The sequence below is a fragment of the Hyaena hyaena genome, unplaced genomic scaffold (assembly GCF_003009895.1).
Source record: "Hyaena hyaena isolate Hyena2069 unplaced genomic scaffold, ASM300989v1 scaffold_95, whole genome shotgun sequence".
Classification (NCBI taxonomy): domain Eukaryota; kingdom Metazoa; phylum Chordata; class Mammalia; order Carnivora; family Hyaenidae; genus Hyaena; species Hyaena hyaena.
The window spans coordinates 431,691-447,179 of record NW_024080727.1 but is presented as its reverse complement, the minus strand read 5'-3'; the positions used below and the strand labels follow the sequence as shown (position 1 = coordinate 447,179).

General features: G+C 43.3%; 1 protein-coding gene and 1 long non-coding RNA gene across 3 annotated transcripts in view; one reads left to right on the top strand and one right to left on the bottom strand.

Annotated features, from left to right (window-relative positions):
- Positions 1-13,235, bottom strand: part of TARS3 (threonyl-tRNA synthetase 3) — a 62,623-nt gene extending 49,388 nt beyond the window's left edge. For both annotated transcript variants that reach the window (XM_039235048.1, XM_039235049.1), the window contains exons 1-4: positions 12,902-13,235; positions 11,850-11,918; positions 10,772-10,968; positions 3,593-3,716 (exon numbers count right to left, since the gene is read on the bottom strand). In XM_039235048.1, the coding sequence (XP_039090979.1) occupies positions 3,593-3,716; positions 10,772-10,968; positions 11,850-11,918; positions 12,902-13,219 (708 nt within the window). In that variant the 5' untranslated portion in view covers positions 13,220-13,235. The remainder of the gene's footprint in view (positions 1-3,592; positions 3,717-10,771; positions 10,969-11,849; positions 11,919-12,901) is intronic.
- A 35-nt stretch (positions 13,236-13,270) lies between these two features.
- On the top strand, positions 13,271-15,053 carry LOC120233680. Its single transcript, XR_005528889.1, has 3 exons — positions 13,271-13,330; positions 13,892-14,050; positions 14,792-15,053. It is a non-coding gene; the product is annotated as an uncharacterized LOC120233680 (long non-coding RNA).
- Positions 15,054-15,489: the final 436 nt, after the last annotated feature.

The following is a 15,489-nucleotide window of genomic DNA, read 5'->3' as shown; positions in this document are numbered from 1 at the left end:
CAGCATTTGGTAGCAGGATGGGAATGGGTTTCAGGGGAATAGAACAGCAGGTGGGGACTCTGTTGGGGAGTGCTATAATAACACCATTGTCGAATCGTGGGTTACGGCAGCAGAGATGAAGAGAAGTGGGCAGATTCTAGATACATTAGGGAAGTAATGGCTTACCAATTAATTAGAGACTTGGAATTGAGGAAACGGGTAGGAATCACATACAGCCTCTAAGATTCTAGGTTGAGTAACGGTATGTTGTGGAGTTGTGCCCTGAGATGGCAGACAGGGAAGGAGTAAGTTCTGGGGATAGAATCAAGAATTTCACCGTGGATGTACTGCAGATTTTTGGACACTACCTGGATGGAGATATCACATGGCCAGTAGGGTGCACAAGACTGAGGCATGTCTAGCTACAGACAGAAGAACTCACATCGGACAGTTAGCAGACAGGACAGCTTAGAACAGGAGCATAAAGACAGAGAGTACTATGACTGAGCACTGAGGAATTCTTCACTCTGGAGAATAATGAAGAAGAAAACGCCAGCAAAGAAGACTGAGAAAGATTCAATGGTGAGAATAAAGCCAGAAAAACACTGGTGCCATAAAGAACCTTAAAAGACAAGTGTGGTTAATGGTCATTACTGCTGAGATAATACACAGGATGGGTGGAGGAAGCAGCCATTGAAATCGAGGGTGAAGCCTGACTTGCGCCATGATGTACTGAAGAGACCACCAAATGGGACTACAAGCAAAGAGCTATTGACTTTGGTTCTTACATAAATCAGCTTGTTTTGTTCACACCTCTAAATAAAGTGCCTTACGTTTTATTCAGCATGAGATCACCACGGCACATCACTAATTTCCCCCAGGATGTCACCAAAGCTTTAAGTGGAATATATACCTACGTATGTTCTTCTACCGAACATTATGCTTATAAAAGGAAGCATCATGAGATGTATTTTAAACTTGCAAGCTGCATCATTTTATAAAATTCCCCTTGTTTCTGTTGTGTGTTTGTCAGCTTTACATGAATATTCTTCCTGTCATTTTCTACATGAATTTATCTAAAAGGTGGAGAGTACTTCTTCCGTATGTTACATGATGCACTAAATGTTCTTATAAACAAAATCACCTTTTAAAATAGAAAGGAGTCTTGAAATTTTCCATAAAGCAAAAAAAGATGCTTTAAAAATCATTATCATTTTTTAAGTTTATTTACTTATTTTAAGAGAGAGATTGTGTGTGTGTATGTGGGTGTGCGTGTGAGCGGGAGAAGGGCATAAAGGGAGGGAGTAAGAATCCCAAGCAGGATCTGTGCTCTCAGCATGGAGCGTGATGTGGGGCTCAATCTCATGCAGCCTGAGATCATAACCTGAGCCGAAATCAAGAGTTGGAGGCTTTACTGACTAAGCCACCCAGGCACCCCAATTTACCGTTGTTTTAGATCCGAGTTTTCAAAATTTGTTTTTCTATAGGATTTCTTTTTCATGGATATGTATTAAATGTCCTCAAATTAGTTTCTATTCAACACCTCAGTATGTTCATAGTAATAAAAAAATAAATTCCAGGAACAACAACAACAAAAATCTCTGTTACTAAATTACATTAAAAGAAGCATCAAGAGCTTGGAAAAGTTACTTAACCATTTTGATTCTGGTTGCTTCATCTGTAAAATGGGGATTAAAACAGGACCTGTGTGCTAGAGTAACTCGGGCCTCAAGGAGATAATGCGCATATGCATAAGGGCCATAACCAGTGCCCGGCCCTGGTAAATGTTTATTACTATTATTATTTTCATCAACAACCACACATATTTATGGGAGCCCTATAATCTGATGTCAGATACCATGTTATGAGCATGGCAAGCAGAGAACACTGGTTAGACACTCTAGAAAGATTTCCCATGGTAAAGAATATTTTCTTTTTCATGATGTCATTGAATGCAAGGAGGAAAGGACCCAAGACATTGACACTCCCATGGAACATTAAATTTGGTAGTTCCCCCATCCCCTGAATACCCCAATACCTGACAGATTGAAAAAGTTCAATATCCAACTATTAAAAAAGAGTCATAGGAGCCACGCCAAGTGTGGGCAAGCACAAGGCTTTCAGGCAGGGTTTGGGCCTTTAGTTCAGGATCAAAACTAACTGTGGGGCGCCTGCGTGGCTCAGTTGGTTAAGCGGCCGACCTTGGCTCAGGTTCATGAGTTTGGGCCCAAGTCGGGCTCTGCACTGACAGCTCAGAGCCTGGAGCCTGCTTGGGATTCTGTGTCTCCTTCTCTCTCTGCCCCTCCCCCACTCATACTCTGTCTCTCTCTCAAAAATAAATTAAACAAAAAACATTAAATAAAGAAAAAATACTAACTGCCCTACCAGTTAGCAAGGCTGCTCTTGGATTCCAGCCCCTATTTGACTTTCTCCAGAAATTGACATTATCTGAAAACCATTCTTTGGTTGTTTTCTTGTTTATTACCTCCTCTCCCTAGAGGTAAATTCTTGGAAGCAGGAGTCTCCGTGCTCTGTCCACTGTAGCCCTACAGGGTCTGGCATATGTATCCAGCACCATAGATGCTGGTCAGGTGACTGAGGGAATATATACAATTGTAAAGTCTAGGGATCACATCTGGGATGAAGTTACATAACAGCTGTTAACAACTGGTGAGAAAAACTAAATAATACATATATGCTCTGTGTTTCTCCTAAAAATTGCTTTTTCTAAATCACTTTCAATGTGATTTTATTAATATTGTGTTGTTTAGCTATTTAACTGTTATGCTTTGCATATTTTAAACAGAAAAGCAATTATGATATGGTTCTTATAAGTTTGGATTAATAAATCAAGAAACCAAGTGTCACAATTAATAGAACCTAAGCTAACCTTAGGTTAGGTTTTAGGCAAATGATGGACACCACCTGAAGAGAAATTGCAAAGCTAAGGTAACAATGTATATCAGAGACCTACATGAAAATGTGGTATCTATTTTATAGAATATTACATTAATAAGTACTTAAAGGATACCTAAGGGGTACCTGGGTGGCTCAGTTGGTTAAGTGTCCATCCGACTTTGGCTCAGGTCATGATTTCATGGTTCATGAGTTCGAGCCCCACATAGAGCTTTCTACTGTCAGCACAGAGCCCGCTTTGTCCTCCTCTCTCTCTTCCCCACTGATTCTCTCTCTTTCAAAATAAATAAACTTAAAAAAAATAAATAATAAAAGATATCTAAGCTTTGGTAATTTTCCCAATTACCAAAGCTACACATATTATATTATACACACATATTATATTATAAAGTACACCCATTTCTAAGAATCTATTAAAAATGCATGTCAAATGTACATTGATTTCATAATTAAAGCATTACAGCATAAGGGCACAACTATTTTCAGAAATTATAAATAAGGGCTACTTTAAAAGCTGTTATATATTAGTTATGTATTCATTCCACAAAAACTCACTAAAAACTTACTAAACATCAATACACAAATTTTAAGTTCTAGAAGGTTCCAAAACTCATAATTCTTGACTTCGATATGTGTCTTCATACATAATATAGTTCACAATACCCAAAATTTAGTTGATTGATTTTTAAATACTTACAGCTTGGGCTTCCTCGTTATCAAACATAAGCAGCTGTAGAGTGGAGTCCCCTTCCAAAGGACGATCTAAGTCCCATAATTCACCATTGACTTTGGCGACCACTGTGCTTTCAGCCAATTCCTGACTGGTAGAAGAAGAGTCACTTGGGAGTTAACCTTATCACATGCTGCAGTGATTCATTAAAACAAAAGATTAAAATAATTTTCAGGACTGTCTTTTTTTTTTTTTTTTGGAAGTGAATAGAAAGTACAAATGTAAACTAAAAGAAGAGGTTTTTCAAATTTTTGTAACGTTTATTTTAAATACCAAAGTAGTAAACATTCACTATAAAAAAGAAAACTTGGAAAACAGAGAAAAAACAAAGAATAAAATAAAAATCACATCTAAATCTCACCACTCTGAATAAATAAATAATCCTAACATTTTTGTACATGTCTTTCTAGTCTTTTCTGCAGCCACCTCTCCTTTTCCTCCTCCTCCTCCTTCTTTCTCTCTCTCTCTCCCTCTCTCTCACACACACACACGCACACTTATTGTTTTTTGAAAATTATTGACATAAATAACACATTAAGAAAGCTGAAAAGCACAGAGAAGCAAAGAAAAAAATAGCACTCTCAATCCCACCACGCAGAAGTTACTGTTAACATTTTTCTGTATGTCCTTCCACATTTTTGGATAAATATATACACCAAATATAAAAATCACAATAGTACCATACTATATATGTTACTCAGTAATGTAATTTTTAAACTTAGTAAGTCACACGCTTCCCCAGACAGTAGACAGACTAGAAAACCATGCTGGTTGATAGCTGCAGCAGAATCAAGAGTTGATTAATGGACCCTCTATGGCTGGGCATTTTGGTTATTTCTTTGCGAAAATGTTTTGTTTTGCTTTGGCAATGGCAAATAACACAGGAGTGAACATTCTTGAACACATATCTTAGTTCCCAATTACTTTTTCCCAGGGAAAATTCATCAGGTAAAACTGCTGAGTCAAGGGAAATGAGCTTTAATGACCTTGCTGGAATATACTGCCAAATTTTCCTCCCAGGAAATGGAACAAGAATACCTGTTCTCTGTGTCCTCACAATGTCAGGTACTATTAAACTGTTTCATCTTTACAGCATAATGTTTTAACTTGCTTTTCTGTGAGCAACTTGAGCAGCGGTACAGCGCTATGGTTAAGAGCAACTGCTCTGATGTCAGACCAACCTGGACTTGAACACTGGACAATTTACTATAAGCCTTAGTTTCTCATCTGTAAAATAGGGATTCGTACAATCTTCCTCATACATTTATTCTAAGGATTAAATAAGGCATATTCATAATACAAACTTAATAAATGTCAGATGTTGTTACTAAGGAAGTAGAATTTTATTTCACTTTTACTGGCTGTGAGGGGCTGCTGGGGATTCTTCAAATCCATTCTCTCCTTCTGGTACAGTAGTTTTTCAGGCTTCCCTGCAGCCAGATGTGTCTTGTGACAAAGTTTGGAAGCCACGGGTACAAGCGGAAGTGGTCGGTAGCACTTCCGAATCTCAGCCTTAAGACGAAGCCCTCCTCCATCCCCTCCCCGCCTTCTGCGGACTCCAGCACACCTATGGGGTTCCCCTCGACCGTGCACGCAAGAGCCAACACTGTACATACAGACGGTCCAGGAACCAAACGGAGAGAATGCTGGTCCCCAAATGATTTCTGGAGAAGCGTATCCTGACCCCACACCTGCAGACTGCTACCTACCTACCCGAGAGAGACTTGGATCATATTTAAGCCACCGAAGCTGTTGCAGCAGTTAGCCTCTATTTTAACTAATACAAAAAAGTAAAGGGGTGGCTTGGTCAGTTAAGCGTCGGACTTTGGCTCAGGACATGATCTCGGGGTTCATGAGTTCAAGCCCCTCGCTGGGTTCTCTACTGTCAGCGCAGAGCCCGCTTCAGAAACTGTCCTCCCACTCCCCGCCCCTACCCAACTTGCGCTTGCTCCGGTCTCCCTCAAAATAAATAAATAAGCTTTAAAAAATTTTTGGTTTAGTTTAAAAAAAAAGTAAGGACTTGGAAGTTAACAACAAAACACGCAGCACTGGCTTAGCAGATGGGCAGTGAGATACGTAAAGCCAATAGCCCTTGTCATGGTATAATCTGATATTTGAAAAATATCAAATATTGACAGATATTTGATAAAATATTTGATAAAATTTGCAGGCACACTCATGTGCTTACGATGCCTGGAGCACATCAAGAAGCAGTTACAAAAAGGGGCGTCTGGGTGGCTTAGTTGGTTGAGCGTCTGACTTTCGCTTAGGTCATGATCTTGCGGTTCGTGGGTTCGAGCCCGGCGTCGGGCTCTGTGCTGACTGCCAGCTCAGAGCCTGGAGCCTGCTTCAGATTCTGTGTCTCCCTCTCTCTCTGACCCTCCCCTGCTCACGCTGTCTCTCTCTCTCTCTCTCTCTCTCTCCTAGAAATTAAAAAAAAAAAAATATTAAAAAAAAAAGCAGTTACAAAAAGGCAGAAGGTTGGTAAACACTGGGTAGCTATTGCAACTTTTATAAACACCAGCAGAGGGGGGCGCCTGGGTAGCTCAGTCGGTTGAGCAACTGACTTGGGCTCAGGTCATGATCTCAGTTTGCGAGTTCAAGCTCCACATAGGGCTCTGTGCTGACAGTGCGGAGCCTGCTTTGGATCCTCTGTTCCCCCCTCCTCTCTGCCCCTTCCACACTTGCACTTGCTCGAAAATAAACATTAAAAAAAAACAAACCCACCACCAGAGGGAGATCAGGTCAGGTGAGGATCCTCTGGTTCCCAGGCAGAGATGGAAGGGACAGGCCTTCACCAAGAATAGCTCTACCTGTGGCCTATAATCCAAACTGACTCAGAGTCCAGAAATGTGAGGCTGTGCAAGACTGGAAAGACAGTCTTTTGTCCCAAACAGCAGGAGGGACCAGCGTTTAAAACCCCTCTCTAAAGCCATACATGAAGACAGACAAGAGGGGCCAGGCCAACCACACGGATTAAAGGGTGCTGCCCTCCCAAAGCCGGTTGTTTCATAGAACCTCAGTCCATTAAATTGAGGGAGTGAGGAAAAGAGCCAAGCACAAAAGCCAAGGAACAAAAGTGTGAGAAGTCTCCATCTAGAATTCCTTCAACGAGATTACTTCTCGTGGAACTGACTAGAAGCAAACCAACCAGAAGCCCACCAGGCTGCAGACAACTGTGCTGCCCAGTTATGAGGCCATCTTATAAACACCTGTGACCGTTGGAGCCTTAGAGGAGCTCTGAACCCCCAAGTGTGGCTAATGAGAATGAAGGATGATTAGGACCCTCCCACAGAGCAAAATCAGAGCCCTTGGAGGACAGTGGACAAGCAAGCTACTCGCAGAAAACAAGGGGTGGCCGGGTGGCCTGATCCAAGCACGGCCCGCTGCTAGGCTGTGGGCCTCACAATCACTGCCAGCAGGACCTGATGCCTTCTCTGCAGTACTTTGTTCTTCCTTCTTTTTTCCAGACATGCTTCCCTCGTGATAGCCTTGTGTGTACTCCACCGCTGTGTATACATGCCGGGTGGGCAGCCTTGTCTGGCAGCTCTTTATCTGTTGCCAGAGCGTAAGGGGCCAGCCGACAGGGTGTCTGCATATCACTGGAATATCCCGTGCTTTCAGCAGATAGGACCCAGAGTTGTCTCACCCGGGGAGGGACTGAGTGTGTGGGAGGATGAAAAGAGGGTCCCACAGATCTCTGGATGTCAGAGGGGTACACTGTGGCAGACATGGTCCCCCAAACCATGCTTCCTCTCTTCCATGGTGAGGTGGCTTTAGCTGGACATGTGGCTGGCTGGCAGGAGCTACGTTTCCATTCTTTCTTACAGGCAGGGGTGGCCATGTGACTAAATGTGAGGTAATGGGATGTAAGTGGAGATGACAGTGTGCCATTTGAGGGGTCTAGGCCTCAAAGCATCATTGTTCTTCAGCTGCTCTCCCCCCCTCCCCGCCCCCCGGCCTGCAGGCGAGTCCGTGGATCCATGAACTCAGCTTCCACCCCTACCCATGGACAAACCCTACCTAGGCGATGGCAAGAGGCAAGACAGAAGGAACCCAGGTCCACCAATGACTGACTGCATGGCCCAGAGACATCCTCCACCAGCCTAGGCTGGTCATCTCTGGATTGTCACATGAGAGAACGTGATATCTACCTCATTTAAGCCACGGTCTTTGGGGGGTCTCTTGCTACAGCAGTTTAGCCTGCCTCAGGGGTTCTCGAACTTGGATTTGGATCAGAAACTCCTGGAGGGGCTCATAAACACACAGAGTGCTAGGTAATTCAAGAGGCGTGGAGTAGGGCCCCAAGAATTTCCTCTGCTAAGTTCTCAGATGGTGATAGTGCTGTTCATTTGGGGACCACATTCTGAAAATAATTCTTCATCAACTACTATGAACTGTCCTTTGCCCATTTTTTTCCTATGGGGTATTTTCTTAGGATAAATGGCTATGTATAGAATCACTGGGTCCAAGGGTTAGGGTTTGCATGTTTTTAAAAGCTTTAAACGTCTGAGAGACTGGACCTATTTATCCACCCTGCACCAGAGCCACTTCCCCAAGACTCTATCAGTATTAACTGCTATTCGTAAATCTCTGACCAATCAGTAACACAAGATAATTTTTGTTTACATTTCTCAGATAATCTATTCTTCTGTTGAAGCTTTCATCTTTTTCCTATTAATGTAAAAAAACACTTTGAGAGCAATCATTTGTTTTATGTGGTACATTTTTTTCACGCCTGTCATTTCCTGTTTTATGTGTCATTTTTATACATAGCCATTTTTCTTGTTTTATTTTTTGTGTAGTTTGAATCCGTCCATCTTTTCCTTAATGATTTTCACTTTACATGTTATGCTTAGAAAGGCATACATTTGCCCAGGGCAGAAACAATCATCTGTGCAATCAACCCTCAGTTAAGTAAGACAACAGGCAGAATAATTTAATAAAGCTATTAATTTATCATTTATTTTACATCCAGCCACCTCACTGAACCCTTACTTATCCAGATAATTTTTTAGTTAATACTAATCTTTAATTCACTTTTTTAGAGATCCCTCCTTGTTAATCTGTTCTTTTTCTAACTGCCTGAGTTGAACTCATAGTCTGTTTCTTTTTATTCTTATCAGAAAAACCTTCAACACTACAAATCTATTTCTGATCACTACTTTGGATATATTCCACAGATTTCTGATATATATTTTCCTCAGAAGTATTTTCTAAAATTCTGGGCTTGTTTTTATTTCGCTTTACAGTAGTCATTTTGAAGAGTTTTTTTTAAATTTTCAAGTTTTACTTTGTTTTGTCTTGTCATTTAATGCTTAGTAAGAGTTCATAACTGACTTCATTTTACTCACAGAATGTGAGCTGTATGTTTCTGCATTTTATTAAGGTTCTGAGGAGTCAAAAACATGACCACTGGTGCTAAGAGGTCTTAGGCCACAGAGACTGGTGAGCAACCACTAAGTTTACCTCACAATGTTATTATTCAGACACATATGATCTGTCCCAAACTGATAAAAGCAGTCTAAAAGCCTACCATTCCTGAGCGTCTGTAATTTTCTATTTCTCATGTGATGCTACATTATTTAACTCATAAAGGTTTGTGACAAATAGTTATTACGGATTATACTGTTTGTGTGTTTTCGAAGTAAGTCTCACTATCCCATTTGATGATTTTAGTCCTCAAATTCTGAGGTCTGATAGTAATATTATGATCACCACTTTCTTCTTACCAGGTTTACCTGATGCAAGCTTTGCTCAATCTTTTAGTCTGGGATAACTTTACTTTTGGGCACTCCTATAACCCATCTATCCTGAAACTTCATTGTAGGGGTTATAAACTGGTACTCTGTGGAAATGCATATTATTAGGGGTACAACGAAGAACATCTTCCATAATCAAAAAACTTTGTTTCCCAAGTTTGAACTGGTTTCTTCAGGGTAGGACTTCTCAGTCTCCAATATGCTAACAAGCAAACTGACTTTCCATGAAGAAGCATAAACTTAATTTGCCTCAAAGGCCATTTTCCCCCAGGACATCTATTTATCTCTCCTGGAAAACATGGGAACGGGTTGGGAGGGGACTTCAGAGTACAGGATATGATAGTATGGGGAAAAAAATACAATCTTAACCATAGTTTTCAAAGGAAACCTGAGGACTTCAATTGTTGAAAAAGTTTGCTTTTTATATAGCCAAAGTTTATTTACATGGCAGTTTTGAGCTATAGCTTCCAGAAATTATATTTAATGCTAGGAATTAACAGTGGTCAAAATAACAGAACTTCACTAATGTATCTAATTTCTAGGAAAGTCAAAGAACTTATTCCAAGGTTAATATGTACATCTTCAATCTATGATAAGACATTTTGTACATTTCTGGAGACACTTTAATTTTCAGAGTATTTTTCATATGCAGTATTTCACTTAATTTTTACAACCTCATTAGGTAAACGGGAAATGTATTATTTCCACGGAAAATACAAGGAAACAGGCTTGGAACTTCAGGCCATCTGGCCAACTTGGTTTGAAGAAACACCCATGGTTATCTACTGGTGAGACAATGACTTGACTTGGAGTCAAGTCCAGCAAAAGATCCGTAAAACCTCATGGAAATATCTTGATGATGAACGTCCATGTAATGGGACCTGACAAGGATTATTTGTTTTTCTCTTCTATATATTTTTATTAGAACTTTATTAGAACTTTAAAATGTGCATTTTAAAGAGGAAGAGATTTTATTCTGATATTCAATTACTTATTTAAATGCCATCTTTAGAAGCTAGAGGGAAATAACTAATGACATTTAATTTATTCAGCTGAGTGATCACCTGGATGGCTCATTTGGTTGAGCGACCGACTTCAGCTCAGGTCATGATCTCGTGGTTCACCAATTCAGGCCCCACATCTGGCTCTGTGCTGACAGCTCAGAGCCTGGAGCCTGTTTAGGATTCTGTGTCTCCCTCCCTCTCTGCCCCTTGCCCACACTTGCTTGTGCATGCTATCTCTCTCTCTCTCTCAAAAATAAGTAAATATTCGTTTAATTCAACTGAGCAAGAAAAAAATACTCTTCACAGTCCTTGAGAACACACTGCCACCAAGCACTGGCACAATACTGAATAAAGAATATCTTCTCCAAATTATAGTTTACCTAATTTCAGCGGCCACTTGATAAGGTGTTGTTTTCCAAACTTCCCCTTCCACTGTTTTCCCATCAGCCATTCTCACTGTGATCACATTGCTTGTATTCTCCTTTTGGTCATTAATGGCAAATAAGAGCTGATGGTCTTTCTTCAATATTTCAAAAAGCTTCAACCTTTCCTTAACGAAATTGGGTTGATTTTTCACCTGAAAGTCATCAGAATACAAGAGAGTTAACATTCACGGCCCACTTTTTTCTAACTGTTCAACCTCTAGTAAGTCTCATCCCATACTCTGCACACCACAGGTCATTTCCAAGTCTCCTTCTGGTCACTTCTTAGCTCTCAGGGTCCAGCTCAGAGCCCACCTCTTCTAACTAGCACATCTCCCTAAGCTACATGTTTAACACCCATGTGCCACAGTCCAATTAGCACCTATTTATACACCACACTACTTTATTCTCTAGCTGTCTTTCCTGTTGGTCTGATCTCAACCAGACTGATCCCTCTGAGGCCAGGTATTCCTTCTTAGCTCCTGCCAAGTATTTATGCTGGAAACATACTCTGGTTGTTTTAATGATTTATAGTAGCTAATTTCTTCAACACAAAAGAAACACTGGGCTATCTCCACTTAGACATAAGAGCATTTAAATACAGCTGACTGTCTAGCTCATCTTGAAGTTAAGACAACTTGAATCTAAGGCTTACAAGGTTTTAAACATACTACTGTGCCCCAAACTAGCAAGTATGTTTTAATTAACGATCCCAGGCAATTAATTGTATAAGCACATTTAAATGACAAGTCGTGGGGTGACTGGGTGGCTCAGTCAGTTAAGCGTCTGACTTTGTCTCAGGTCATGATCTCACAGTTTGTGGGTTCGAGCCCCGCATAGGGCTCTGTGCTGACAGCTAGCTCAGAGCCTGGAGCCTGTTTTGGATTCTGTGTCTCCCTCTCTCTCTGATCTTCCCCTGCTCATGCTGTCTCTGTCTGTCTGTCTCTCTCTCTCAGAAATAAATACAAACATTAAATATATATATATATATAAATGACAAGTCGTATTGTACATTATCTCCATGGCAACAGCTTACCTCACTCTCAGGCCTGCCTGCCTCCTCCTTCGTTTTAGTGTTCTTTTCCTGGCTTTGACTAGAAGGAGGCTGAGAAATAAAGGTAAATTATAAATAACTCACAGCAATGACAGGAGAGAGCAACACAACTGAAACGTGCAGAAGAGAGGCACATGCCAGCAGTCAGCAAGTTTCCCATGTTGGAGGCTGGGCTGCCCTGACCACCACCTACAACTCTCAATGGGCGAGTCATTTTCTGGATTTCCATCCTTCCTGACTATGTATTTTCTCACACTCTTGCTCAGTACATTTAACATGTTTTTCTCTTTAAAGTTTTCCCCCTAAACCTTTAACGGATAATGTCTCTGTAAAATGGTTGTGTAGCTGCCGCCGGACTTTAAATGCACTATTTTAGGAAGATGTTAAGAGTGCACCACAGTTACCCTTGGTAAAGAACTCAAGAACACTCCACAGTCTGAGAAACCTTTCAAAACTTCAGAAAAAGTATTAGGTTGCACCACGATAATTTGTCCTTCAATGAACCAAAATATTAAAGTATTGTTAAATAATAACGTTATATATAGAGATCGCAGAAAGAGAATGACAACAAAACCATCTGTCGTAAATAGCTCTGAACCAGCCATTCATTAGAGGGAACGGTAGAGTTTGTATACGCAGCTGTTGGTCTTCCTGCTCAAGTAAGAACAGCGAGTTTTAATCACTCCAGCATTTTTTTTTCAAACAAAGGAAAATGCTATTTCTGCTACTGAAGAAAATGAGTGGTTGGCAATTTACTGGAAGAACGGCAAAATCACGCCATTAAGTCAGTCTGGCGACTGCTGGAAATACAGGACTCCAAAGAAAGTCCGGGCTACTCAGTGGTTCCCAGGCCTTAGCAGGTGCACAGAGCCGGGCTCGGCGAGGGGCGGGCCCTGCAGCGCGCCGCGGCCGCTCTCCTCCCTCCGGCGGGACCACCTCCACCCGTGCACGATCGCAGCCCGCGGCGCCGCGGGTCCGGGGCTCCCGGCGGCCCCCGGCGGCCTCCCCCGCAGCGGGCCCCGCCGTCCCGTTACCTGCGCGCCGGCAGTCGCGCGCCCGGCCTCCTCTTGCGCCGCCGCCGCCCGCGCCGCGCTCTCCTGCTTCGCCTGCTGGCTCCGCTCGTCCGCGAGGCACAGCCGCAGGCGGGACAGCCGGTGGCGCAGGTCGCGGTTTTCGGCCCGGAGCTGCGCCACCTCCCGCGTCAGGCACGGCCCCTCGGCTGGGCAGCGGTCCGGCGCGTTCAGCTGCTCGTCCCTCAGGCGCCGGACCTCCGCCCACAGCCAGCGGATGTCCTCCTCCTGCCGTTCCAGGCGCGAAGCCACGGCCTCGGCCACCAGGGCCTCGGCCGCCATGGCGGCCGGCTGCGCACCGCACAGACGCAGCTCCCGGGGGTGGCCTCTGCGGGCGAGACGGCAGCGGTGCTCGAAGCCGGGAGACAGCGGCGGCTCAGACGCAACGAGCGTGTGAGTATATATAGAGGCGACAGGGAAGGGTACGGCTATCTGAAGGGCGGGGTGACGGTCAGGGGCGGGGCGACGGAGAGGGGCGGGGCGGGGCTCTCCGCAGACTGGGACTATAGGAGCTTCGAGGAGGCGGGGCGACAGGGAGGGGAGGGGCGACTGGGGGCAGGGCGGGGCTCTCCGCAGGCTGGGACTACAGGAGCTGCGAGGAGGCGGGGCGACAGGGAGGGGAGGAGCGACATGGGGGGCGGGGCTGGGCGGGGCTCTCTGCAGCGCTGGGACTGTAGGAGCTGAGGGGAGTCGGGGCACCTGCAAGGGTGGAGCTGAGGCTGGGCACACTGCTGGGATGGGGGCCTTTGGGTAGGGGCACACGCGGTAATTAGGGGCTGGAAAGTGGCGTGGGGCCTAAATAGGCTCACAGTGTCTTCATAGCTAGCCTCATATCATCATGCATTGGTTGAATCGCAAGTTATCCAAAATCTTGGGAAGGTTAACATCTCCCTTCTCAGCATGGCTCTGTCTTTAATCTCGAATTCTGACCAACACCATTGTTTCAACTTGCAGCCACGTTCTGAATATTGGCCATTGGCTTTCATGCCAAGGCTGACCAAGTGCAGAGGCTGCTGGGCACAGAAGATCTCTAAGTAAAGGTGACTGGCAACTGCTAGCTTCTCGCTGGAGGCTAGGGCAAATGCCACAGACATCTCTGTGTACCCCGCAACTGTGAGTATGAACCTTACTATAATTGGGACACAAACTGATTTTTTAAAAAAAATAGGCTTCACCCCCAGCACGGAGCCCAACTCAGGGCTTGAACTCACGACGCTGAGATCAAGGCCTGTGCTGAGATCAAGAGTTGGAGCTTAACTGAGCCACCCAGGTGCCCCATGATACAAATTGATTTTTATTAACATTCTTGGGGCTTAGACTGTGTCATACACTACTCTATGCTCTTTACAAATATTAATTCCTCTAGTACTCATAACAAAAAATATTATTATGTCTGATAAATTGATAGATAAACTGAAGCCACAGAGAGGCTAAGTGACTTGATCAAGGTCACATAGCCACTGCATGACAGAGCTGAAATGCAAACTCAGACAATTTGATGCCAATGTCTATGTGCATAACACTGGTGTCTTTCGATGTTCGTAAAATTTAATTGATCATGTCATATGATGAGATACAGATAATAAATGCCATTGGAATTCCAAAATGGGAGAGCTTAGTTGGGCTGGTGAAGTTCAGGCAGAGAGTAATTGCTCTGGAAAATAAAGGTTGGCAGTTATTATAAAGGTGGAGAGGCTAATGAATGCCACTCTAGGAGCAGATTCAGCATTCCAGAAGCTGGGAGGGGGCAGCTAACCGGAGTAATCTAACTGGAATCACAAACTGCTCCTAGGAGGAAGTTCCATAAAGTATGGCACTAAAACCACTGTATCTTTGTATTCTCTTTCCTGGTAGGCTTCTGGACAGAATTACAGAGACTCACTGCCTCCACATTCTTCCCAGTCACTTCTGAACCAGCTGTCATCTGGATCACCTCCCATCCTGACATGACTTATGTACTGTCAAATGCATGGGGGCCTGGCATGGTGGGGAACCGCCTGGCATAGACCCCTTCCCCCCAAAAAAGTTTTCTCAGGCTCCTTTGTAATTTTTCTCTCTTGGGCCTCCATCCCCAATTCTTAGGCAACCACTGATCTGCTCTCTGTCACTACAGATTAGTTTGCATTTTCTAGAGTTTTCTATAAATGAAAGAATACACTATGTACTTTTGTTTGTTTCTTTCTTTCATTCAGCATAATTTTAAGATTTATCCATGTTCTGTGGGTGTATCTGTCGTTCATCCCACCACCACTCCCAGTAGTAGTTCATTGTATGCCTGTACACAATTTGTTTTTCCATTTATCTGTTGTTGGACATTTGGGTTGTTTCGAGGGTTGGGCTAAGATCTACCTGATGGTGAGCTCATTAGGTTACTGTGGCTGTTTCCCCAGTTTCAGAGGCAGAGTTTGAACAGACATACTCAGCAACTGGCAGAATTTCCACAGTGGTTCCCTGACCCATGGTTTAAAGCTATTCTAGTATGAAAGACCAAGTGGAAACCTCTAGAACTTTCTCAACCTTAGAAAATAGTAAACCAAATGCAATGCCACAGT